General features: G+C 36.2%; 1 protein-coding gene across 4 annotated transcripts in view; it reads right to left on the bottom strand.

The window, feature by feature from the left end:
- Nucleotides 1-3,313: 3,313 nt before the first annotated feature.
- The window catches only part of Cop1 (COP1 E3 ubiquitin ligase), a 178,873-nt gene continuing 170,272 nt past the window's right edge, over nucleotides 3,314-11,914 (bottom strand). For all 4 annotated transcript variants that reach the window (XM_076872857.2, XM_076872859.2, XM_076872858.2 and 1 more), the window contains 2 exons: nucleotides 5,744-5,788; nucleotides 3,314-3,633 (listed from right to left, as the gene is read on the bottom strand). In XM_076872857.2, coding sequence (XP_076728972.1) covers nucleotides 3,616-3,633; nucleotides 5,744-5,788 — 63 coding nt within the window. In that variant the 3' untranslated portion in view covers nucleotides 3,314-3,615. The remainder of the gene's footprint in view (nucleotides 3,634-5,743; nucleotides 5,789-11,914) is intronic.

The raw sequence follows: 11,914 nt of genomic DNA, 5'->3' as shown, positions 1-11,914 counted from the left end.
GTTCCTTAGGCCTTGTTTCTGATGACTTTGAAAGCACGGAATACTGGTCAGGTACTTAGTAATATGTTCTTCAAGAAGGATTTGCTTGATGTTTTTCTCTTTATATTGGGGTTATGGGATTATTTTTTGAAAAAAGACCACAATGTTAAAATCTTCATTGCCTACTATCAACATGACATTTCCATTTCCTTGAGGGTAAAGCATCTATATAAGGAATTTGGAATTTTGTGTGGAAAAATTGTCTCTTCTTTACCATTTATTTATCAAATCATTTGCAGGATGGCTTCGTGGATATTAATTTATACTTTGGATTACAATCTGATATTACTCTGTTACTCAATTGTCCTAGTTTAGGCCATGGGAGCTACTCATGGTTTTTTGTTTCTACCCCTTGATCTTGAACATTTCTTCGCTTACAGCAAACATTCTTAGCGCTTAATTCTTACTTTTCAAAACTCAGCTTAGATGTTATTTCCTGCAGGGGGAAAAAAATATCTTGACAACTACCTCTATTCTCAGCCCTTCATTTTTTACTCCTCTAGATTATATGCTTTTCCAATATAACCTGAGGCTTATGTCCACCAAGGTATTCATACCCTGCATACTTACCTGTCTCTCCCACCACACAATAAGCTTCTTGAAGATAGGGGTCATATTTTTATTTTATATCTATCCCTAGTATGTAGCCCACAGTTCCTCACACAAAGTAGCAGCTCAACAAATATTTCTAAAATATTCAGTTTGAGTCTAGAAGCCACATTAGTTGGCAGCTAACTGCTAGGGAAGGAACTGCAAGGTGCTACTGTTACTGGTGTTAGTGTTAGCCATGTAACCTAAGTGGCTCAGGATAAGCAGAAGTTTCCTATAAATTGCAGTTATGTTTGTATAATTACATTAAGGGCAATGACCAATTACCCTTATATTCAGAACCAGAGCTAGACAGCTTCTAGATTTGCTTAAATTAGTGAAATGGTTCTCTAAGTGGCTCATGAACATTTTGGCCATGAAGTTTCTACATGACTTACTCACTGCTGATTGGGGATTGAATAAATTTGCTGAGTTACATTCTTTGTTGTGACAGGTTAGCATAAAACAATAACTTTAAAAGTTAACCAAGAATCTTCCAAGATACAGGAATAAAGACTGTGGCAAACTCTACTAGCTGAAACAGGCTTTTGAGTGGAACAATGCTACTACCTTTGGTCCAAGCCCCATGGACCAAATCTTGACTAATCATGTAACTGCGCTCTTGTCTCATCCATCCATTCACCAGCCATCGGAACATGCCATTCTAATTAACCCTTCCCTTCACCTGCTTTAATAAAATTTAAACTCTCACCCATGCCCTAGAAGCTCTTACCTATCAGTTCCTCTACCTTTTCAATCTCACTGTATACTTCTCTGCTAATGATCCAGTCAGGCTCATCTTTCTGAATGAATCAAAAAAATTCAGTTCCCTCCATCTTTTGATGCTCAGGAACTCAGTCGTCTTACAAGAACTTCATAGTGTACTTCAACCTTTAACATTTCCCATACACAAGTGTGTGCTTGGGAACAACAGCAAGCTCTGAGAAAGACCTACAAATATGTACTGAAATGAAAATTAAACTGAAACCTATCAACAACCTATGCTATTCTTGAATAAGTATTTTTGGTCTTAAAATGTGCATCATTTCTAATTATTACTTATAGATTATGTAAGTTCCCTTCTCCTATAAATGAATATACATTAGAACACAGAATGACTAAAAAAAGAGTTCCTTTGATAACTAAATGTACATTATATCCTTTCAAACATATGGAAATTAACATGACTCTATAATATAGAAATAAGCTTGAAATAAGACATAAAAAAGTGAGGCCAAGGGCTGGGGTTGTGGCTCAGTGGCAGAGTGCTTTCCTCACACATGTTAGGTGCTGGGTTTGATCCTCAGCATCCCATAAAAAAAATAAAGATATTGTGTCCATGTATAACTAAAAAATATTTCAAAAGTAAGGCCAAATAAAACAACATAATAATCTGCTATTTAAGTGCATGCAAAGAGACGTTAACTCTCTGCTTCTTACTCAATGATTTTTCAGTGCACACATCCCCTAAGTGAAGTTCGTTAAGTGAAGGATCTGCATTTGACTATTTCTGCATCTTCACAAAAGCACATTACTCTCTGAAAACATATCTGGAGTATCAGGTTCTGGTTGGTAACAGGTATAGCTTTTCTCTAAGAATTGAGTCCAAAAAGTCTTAACTCCCAGAAGTAGGATGTAATTCTCTTGAAGATCTGGAAATTAAAATTATTCACCTACATTGAGGCAAACTTGCTTGGTGGTAAAACCTGACTTGAACTAATGCAAGACTGTTTTTAGCTTTTGTTAATTAATCCCATATAGTGTGAACATTTATTTGCTTTGCTGCAGAAGTGTTGATGAGTTTGTGGAATATTGCTCCAGACTTTGTTGGGGATTATTTATATAGTATATGTATTCTATTAATTTCTAATATTCAAGTTTCTAAGTTCCAAAACACTTGTCATAGGTTTCATAATTTTAAGTTGAGGATATTCTGATTACCTTTGTCAAGAATATCTTTATTCAACCAACCTTATCCAAGTGTTTACTTTTATAAAACATGGAGCATAATTTTGCTTTTATCTTTTGCTTAAAAAGTGTCAGACTTTTAAAGGAGCTGTTATGTTACTTCTGCTTGACCTGCTTTTTACTAACCTCTTTCCTTTTGTAGTCTGAAGTCAATTTATAAAATTAGACAATCTAAGAGATGATATGGCTTGAAATGCTTTTCTTCTAAGTCAGGATTTGACAAGATATGATTTCCAGGCAAAGTCTGCCCCTCCTATTTCCCAGCCAGCCTGTTTATTCACATACATGTGTGGCTGCTCTCCCGTGAGAGCTGAATAGCTATGACACAGCCACATGGCCTTGCAAAGCCTAAAATATTTACCATTATGCCCTTCCCAGAAAGTCTGCTTACCCTTATCCAAATCACTGTCTAACCCTGGATGGGTTACCTATAATTTTTATAAAATAAATTGACTTGTTTGACATTTAGGGTATGTATATGTGACATTTAAAAGGCAAAGAGAACTAATTATTGTAATCTTTTCTATTGTAAACATTAAGTTCTCTGGAAGATACCCATATACTTTGTTTTGTTTAAGTTGATATACATAATTTCAAAATGGTTGGGAAATAATGGATCTTAAAATTATCCACTAAAACATTCCTCTGTAATTCATGTGTGCAACTTCTTGAAAAAAGTATCTCTCATTACATTTGACAAAACTTTTCCCAGCTCAGCTGTGGCTCAATAAACTTTTATTATTTTTTGTTATTTATTTTTATTCAAAAGAATTTGTTTCCCTATCACAAAAATTAGATAACCACACCACCAACAGCAGCAAAGTCCATGGAGTTACATTGATGGCGGAGAGTTCGCTGGGCATTCCCAATGTCCCAAGGTCATAAAGAAGGAAAAAAAGGAAATAAAGTACTCAAAAGAATACAAATCCCATGATGATTTTGGGGCGAGACTTCTTCTCTCATTGTCAGCTGCAGATGTATTAGGCAGGATCAAACACACCCTCGACTTCAGTAAACCCTTCATACCAACTCTAGCACCTAATGGGGGAAAAAAGAATTAGTGTTATATAACAGCTTTATAACATAAAAGAGTTTAGTGACTCTTTACTGTATTTACCAGTGGAAACTAAATAAAAAATGTTTACCACCTGGTTATAATGCTAACAAATTTGAAGGGACTGAACATAAGCCCTTTCTTACGTTCAAATCAACCACTATACGAACTCTTTCAGATTAATTATCTCCATTTTAATTAGGGAGCCTTCAAGATAAAACATGTATAAATGAACTGGCTGATACGTGGCATGGATATACATTTATGGAATGTCTGTTGGTATTCTTCCACATTTTTAAGAAAACTTGAAACATTACTATTTAGGATATAATCTATTACTTCTATTGATAAGCACTAGTTTGATCAAACCACTTGTCCAAACACCAGTGATCAAGGTATATAGCACATAAAACTTTGCCTTTTTCTACTAGTTTTTTCATTTCTGGTTAATCATTTAGTGTCAAGGTATTTTGTTAGCTTTTAGTGTTAAAGCAATACCCCCTCATAAAAATAAGTTGTGATATTGCTACAACTAAAGAAAAAGTGGGAGCAAATAGCTAAGAAAAGACCATGAACACGAGGATAATTATGAGACACTGTCAAAAAGAATTAAGTTACAAGCAGACTAAAATTTTGGGGGACAAAGATGTAAAGATGCAACCTTTGCTACTCTGCTAAGGTTTAACTTGACTGTTAGAATGATGTCTTTATATTGGACAAGTAAGCTACTTAACATAAGAGGTCTAAACTGTTTTTAAAAAGCTTAGATTTATCAATGAGGCTCTATGAGTATCAATGTAGCTTTGAATTCCTGCAGAGATCTTAGTAATTTCAATTGATCCAAAGGCCAAATTTGTTGAAGAGTAAGGTTTCTTTTTGTTAACTCATGCCATTCCATGAGGCTAAGATAAAGAGAGACCCAAAGAGTAAAAAGAGACAATTAAATCAGAGATTCTAAGACCTTCTATCTTGCTTGAGGCTTCAAAATATAACAAATGTTAATCATTTCAAAAACCTAGTTTTCATTTAAGCTGTCCATGGTTTGTCTTTAGAAGAGGCTTTAGAGAAATTAGCTGTCTAAAAAGTAGTCTATCATGTGAATTAGTTTGACCAGTTCAATGCAGTTTTGCTTTGAGTTTGCCCATTTCCTCACTATTGTACTTGTTAGGACTGAATTTTCTCCCTTGATGGCTGGGTTATTCTCTACTTAGGATGAGCTGAAGGAATTCATAGCAAATTTAATACCCATTGGCAGGTAAAGTAGATACGTTATATAAAAAAAAATGCTTCCTGATATTTCATGAAAAAATATGTGGAAAGCACAAGTATTCTCGGAATATGCACTAATCAAATCCATGTACTAAAAGCCACCAAAATGGTGTTTTGTTTAGAAAGTTTGTTTTGCTTAGCTCATAATTTGCTTATCTAAGGTATTATGCCCAAGGGCTAACCTATCCAATAGTATAAGTGGATAACATTTTTATTTTTTTGAGGTCCTAACTACAAAGGAAAATCTGTGGAAAACTGTATCATGAGTTTATGACTGAGACTACCAGGGGCACTAAAATTTTCAGATCATAGTAACGGCATCACATGATCAACCAATTTTCAACTGAACGCTAAATTTTTTCCCCACAATCTCAACTCCCACCTTGACAAGTGAAGAAAAACCTGTTTGTCAGGAAAGAAAAGGAAGAGAAACATGAGGAAAAGTAAAATGAGAGTAAGATAAATTTAAATCTAGTGGATGTATATACACCTCCTGCTGTATTTGGACCTGGGCAGGGAATGTCCTTTGGTTAGCTACAGTGTAAGAGAAGAGAAGCTCAACAGCGCTTGGCCCACTGTGAATGCTTCAATCTTTTTCATCTGACCATCTATCAATCCATCCAGCATTCATAAACCTCAACAAGTACTACCATCTCCACTGCTGCAAGCTCTTTCTTTCCCCTACAATCAAGCCATTTACAAGGAGACAGAGACCTATAATCTGAAATGACCTATAAGGTTCACCTCAACTGTATATTTCCATGATCTTTTTATAGTCTAAAAATGGATCTGAGTTTAAAAATGGAGATATATAAAATACCTTACCTTAATTGTACCCTGACTGTTAGCAGCAATCAGCACATTGGACTCCTGGAAAAGAAAAAAAACTTTTAAAGTATAGTCAAGAGAATGATTTCTTCTTCATCCTTCTTTCTTCACATCACCCTAAGCTACCAATAGAATCTAGAGTGGAGAGCCAATTTTTAATATTCTTTTAACTATGGAGTTTTAAACATAAAACCACATATTTTGAGAATTAAGTTTTAATTTTAAAAAGCCAGGAGAAGAAAAGTTTTGAATATAAAGAAAAATAAAAGGGAAAAGGACAGCCAATGGAAAGAAGCCAAGAAAAACAAAAAATGAGATAAAATACAAATGACTTTAGAAAAACAAAATGAGCAACTGCTTTCCCAAAACACTCCTGCTTCATTCGTTTTTACCATTCAATACCAGTAACTGATGTAAATGCTGCCAATAACTTTGGCACAAGTCTCTATGGAAAAACATTTATAATTAAGAAAACAAGAAAATGGGAATGCTTGTCTTGAGAAAAAAGACTATCTTTTAAAAAATATTCTATCAGCAATGCACATTATTAATAGCCTTGGTGATTAACTGAATGAGAATTTATGTCCTGAAGTATTTTTTCATATTCTATACCTTAGGGAGAAAACATTTCTCTGGAAAGTAGGAAAGGCAGGAAAAGGAATGGTCTAGAATGATTCATCAAGGAAGAATCTCAGAAAGCAGGAAGAGTTGTGTCATCCTTCTGTTAGAAATGGGGCATCTAATAGGGCCCTGGAATTTGGAAGGGTCTTTTGCTCTCCAGGATAGAGAGCTGAGGGGTGAACAGACTCAAGACTGCCAGAGGGGTCATGTGTTGACAGAAAGACCAAATCTGATGGTAACTATGAGAAATAGTGGTTCAACTTCAATGAAGCATGGGATCAACCTGAATATCCTTCAGGCTTCAGGACCAAGTGATGCAGAGAAGAAAGCTTTTGGTCCAAATGCTGGAAAAGTTACTTCAGCCTAGCTAACAATTTTATTTCCTTAATATGGTATAGGAATTTTAAACCACCATACATTTTTTTTTTTATTTTTAGTAAAGCTACTTTTGAACATTGCTCATCTAGTTACTATAGGCATATAAGGAAAGATAAGTTTTTCTATTATCCCAGAATTTTGGGTGAAATTAGAATACTTTTAGAAATCACAATTGGAGTTAGTTTACATGTCCTCTTTGGGGAATTACAGACTGTCTCAGGGACTTAATAGAATCAGTACTTCCATATTGGAGGTTTCAGGTGAGGGAACCAATGATCTTTTGGTGATCTCAATTTAGAAAGTGGTTGGAGAAAGTTTGGGGTCTCCTTAGGGAATTTAACTCACTCTGAGCTAGTGAGAAAGTAGAATTTCTATGCTTGACTCAGAAGCCTGCAAAAAGAGGAACTGTATGGAATTTCTTTCTAACAAAAACTTAGAGCTGTGCTTTGAAACTGCCACTACAGACTCAAACGATTCTCCCTTAAAAATCATCCAGAAATGAGGTCAAAAATAGCACTAATCAGTCTTGTTGCTATTTAAGAAGATTCCAGTTTCCAAGAAAGCTACTGCCAGGAGCTGCCACCACTATATGCTATCATGCATTGCTCCCTCTGTTATGTGAACACAAAACACCATGACAACGTGAAAACCAAAAGCTTCATCTCTTTCTGCCATTTATATTCTAGTCACTTTTTAATACAAAGGAGGAGGGTAGCAAAACCTGATAAAGATGAGGACTCATTTGATGGTAGCAGGGTACCCATTTCTGCCCAATACAGGGATTATAAATAACATAATTCAAAAATGATTTCTGGTGGAAGGAAAACTTGGTAAGGGTTGAATATCCCTTATCTGAAAGAGTTTAGACCAGAAGTGACTTGGATTTTGGAATATCTGCCTACACATAAGATATCTTGTAAATGGGACTAGTCTAAATATGAAATTCATTTACATTAGATATAAACCTTATAGACACACAGTCTGAAGGTAATTTTATAGAGCACTTATTGGTGTTCAAAAAGCTTCAGAGAGACAGACCTGCGACCGACCGGCGGAACAGGCCCAGCGGTCTGCTGGTGTGGTAGACACGTCACACCAATTGGAGGAGGGGCAGAGCAGAGCCGCCTCCCGCGCCCAGAACAGGCCCAGCGACCCGCAGGCATGGTAGTCACGTCACCCCAATTGGAGTAGGGGCAGAGCAGAGCCGCCGCCCGTGCCTCCAAGGTAGGCAGACCTGCGACCGACCGGCAGAACAGTCCCAGTGGAGGAGGAGCAGAGCCGTCGCCCGCCTCTGCAAGGGAGACTTTTCAACTATACAAGAGCAATATAAATGTATAGGGGGAAAATTTCAAAAACACAACAGTTTCACCAAGCAGAAAGAAACACGAGCGATATGAAAAGACAAGGAAAGAAAGGACCACAAGCAATGCAGGTCAACTCAACTTTAGAAGAGGTAATAGATGCAGCAGATGGAATGTCAGATAAAGAATTCAGGATATACATGCTGCAGATGATCTGGAGTCTCAAGGAAATCATCAGACAGCAAAATCAGACAATGAAAGATCACTTCGACCACTTCGACAATGTATTACATAAACAAATCCAAGAAGCAAAGGACCAACTATACAGGGAGATAGAGGTAATAAAAAACAAACAAACAGAAATCCTAGAAATGCAGGAAGCAATAAACCAACGTAAAAACTCAATTGAGAATACTACCAGCAGAGTAGAACACTTAGAAGATAGAACATCAGACAATGAGGACAAAGTATTTCAACTTGAAAAGAACATAGACAGCTCAGCAAGACTGTTAAGAAACCATGAGCAGAACATCCAAGAAATATGGGATAATATAAAGAGACCAAACTTAAGAGTCATTGGGATACAGGAAGGTATAGAGGTCCAAACCAAAGGAATGAGCAATCTATTCAATGAAATAATACGAGAAAACTTCCCAGACTTGAAGAATGAGACAGAATCCCAAATCCTAGAAGCCTACAGGACGCCGAATGCGCAAAATCATAAGAGATCCACACCTAGACACATTATAATGAAGATGCCCAACATACAGAATAAGGAGAGAATTTTAAAAGCTACAAGAGAAAGGAAGCAGATTACATTTAGGGGTAAACCAATCAGGGTAACAGCTGATCTTTCAACACAGACTCTGAAAGCTAGAAGATCCTGGAATAACACATTTCAAACACTGAAAGAAAATGGGTTCCAACCAAGAATCATGTATCCAGCGAAATTAAGCTTCAGGATGGAAGATGAAATTAAAACCTTCTACGATAAACAAAAGTTAAAAGAATTTGCAGCTAGAAAACCATCTATTCAAAACATCCTCGGCAAAGCATTACAGGAAGAGGAAATGGAAAATAACAATGAAAACCAACAGTGGGAGGTAGAACAGTAAAGGGGGGAAAAATAATCAAAAAGGAAAACAAACCATGTTTAGTAACATAAATAAACAAATATGCCTGGAAGAACAACCCATATCTCAATAACCCTAAATGTTAATGGCTTAAACTCACCAATTAAGAGACACAGGCTAGTAGAATTGATCACAAAACAAGACCCAAAATATGCTGCCTACAGGAGACGCATTTGATAGGAAAAGACATACATAGACTGAAGGTGAAAGGTTGGGAAAAATCATATCACTCATATGGACTTTGGAAACAAGCAGGAGTGTCCATACTCATATCAAATAAAATAGATTTCAAGCCAAAGTTAATCAAAAGGGATAAAGAGGGACACTACATACTGCTCAAGGGAACCATACACCAACAAGACATAACAATCATAAATATATATGCCCCAAACAATGGTGCAGCTATGTTCATCAAGCAAACTCTTCTCAAGTTTAAGAGTCTAATAGACCACCATACAATAATCATGGGAGACTTCAACACACCTCTCTCACCACTGGACAGATCTTCCAAACAAAAGTTGAATAAGGAAACAATAGAACTCAATAACACAATTAATAACCTAGACTTAATTGATATATATAGAATATACCACCCAACATCAAGCAGTTACACTTTTTTCTCAGCAGCACATAGATCCTTCTCAAAAATAGATCATATATTATGTCACAGGGCAACTCTTAGACAATATAAAGGAGCAGAGATAATACCATGCATCTTATCTGATCATAATGGAATGAAACTGAAAATCAACGATAAAAGAAGGAAGGAAAAATCATGCATCACTTGGATAATGAACAATAGGTTACTGAATGATCAATGGGTTATAGAAGACATCAAGGAGGAAATTAAAAAATTCTTAGAGATAAATGAAAACACAGACACAACATATCGGAATCTATGGGACACATTGAAAGCAGTTCTAAGAGGAAAATTCATTGCTTGGAGTTCATTCCTTAAAAAAAGAAAAAACCAACATATAAATGATCTCATACTTCATCTCAAAATCCTAGAAAAAGAAGAGCAAAACAACAGCAAAAGAAGTAGAAGGCAAGAAATAATTAAAATCAGAGCTGAAATTAATGAAATCGAAACAAAAAAAACAATTGAAAAGATTGACAAAACTAAAAGATGGTTCTTTGAAAAAATAAATAAAATCAACAGACCCTTAGCCATGCTAACAAAGAGAAGAAGAGAGAGAAATCAAATTACTAGCATATGGGATGAAAAAGGCAATATCACAACAGACACTTCAGAAATACAGAAGATAATCAGAAACTATTTTGAATCCTTATACTCCAATAAAATAGAAGATAGTGAAGGCATCGATAAATTTCTTAAGTCATATGACCTGCCCAGATTGAGTCAGGAGGATATAGACAACCTAAACAGACCAATATCAATTGAGGAAATAGAAGAAACCATCAAAAGACTACCAACGAAGAAAAGCCCAGGACCGGATGGGTATACAGCAGAGTTTTACAAAACCTTTAAAGAGGAACTAATACCAATACTTTTCAAGCTATTTCAGGAAATAGAAAAAGAGGGAGAACTTCCAAATTCATTCTACGAGGCCAACATCACCCTGATTCCTAAACCAGACAAAGACACTTCAAAGAAAAAAAACTACAGACCAATATCTCTAATGAACCTAGATGCAAAAATCCTCAATAAAATTCTGGCAAATCGGATTCAAAAACATATCAAAAAAATTGTGCACCATGATCAAGTAGGATTCATCCCTGGGATGCAAGGCTGGTTCAATATACGGAAATCAATAAATGTTATTCACCACATCAATAGACTTAAAAATAAGAACCATATGATCATCTCGATAGATGCAGAAAAAGCATTCGACAAAGTACAGCATCCCTTTATGTTCAAAACGCTAGAAAAACTAGGGATAACAGGAACTTACCTCAACATTGTAAAAGCAATGTATGCTAAGCCTCAGGCTAGCATCATTCTGAATGGAGAAAAACTGAAGGCATTCCCTCTAAAATCTGGAACAAGACAGGGATGCCCTCGCTCACCACTTCTGTTCAACATAGTTCTCCAAACACTGGCCAGAGCAATTAGACAGACGAAAGAAATTAAAGGCATAAAAATAGGAAAAGAAGAACTTAAATTATCACTATTTGCATGCTACAGGGACACTGCTACATCGATGTTCATAGCAGCACAATTCACAATAGCAAGACTGTGGAACCAACCTAGATGCCCTTCAATAGACGAATGGATAAAAAAAATGTGGCATTTATACACAATGGAGTATTACTCTGCATTAAAAAATGACAAAATCATAGAATTTGGAGGGAAATGGATGGCATTAGAGCAGATTATGCTAAGTGAAGCCAGCCAATCCCTAAAAAACAAATGCCAAATGTCTTCTTTGATATAAGGAGAGTAACTAAGAACAGAGTAGGGACAAAGAGCATGAGAAGAAGATTAACTTTAAACAGGGATGAGAGGTGGGAGGGAAAGGGAGGGAGAAGGGAAACTGCATGGAAATGGAAGGAGACCCTCAGGGTTATACAAAATTACATACAAGAGGAAGCGAGGGGAAAGGGAAAAATAATACAAGGGGGAGATATGAATTGCAGTAGAGGGGGTAGAGAGAGAAGAGGGGAGGGGAGGGGGGATAGTAAAGGATAGGAAAGGCAGCAGAATACTACAGACACTAGTATGGCAATATATAAATCAATGGAAGTGTAACTGATGTGATTCTGCAATCTGT

This window comes from Callospermophilus lateralis, chromosome 13 (assembly GCF_048772815.1).
Source record: "Callospermophilus lateralis isolate mCalLat2 chromosome 13, mCalLat2.hap1, whole genome shotgun sequence".
Classification (NCBI taxonomy): domain Eukaryota; kingdom Metazoa; phylum Chordata; class Mammalia; order Rodentia; family Sciuridae; genus Callospermophilus; species Callospermophilus lateralis.
This window is presented reverse-complemented; position numbering and strand designations above follow the sequence as displayed.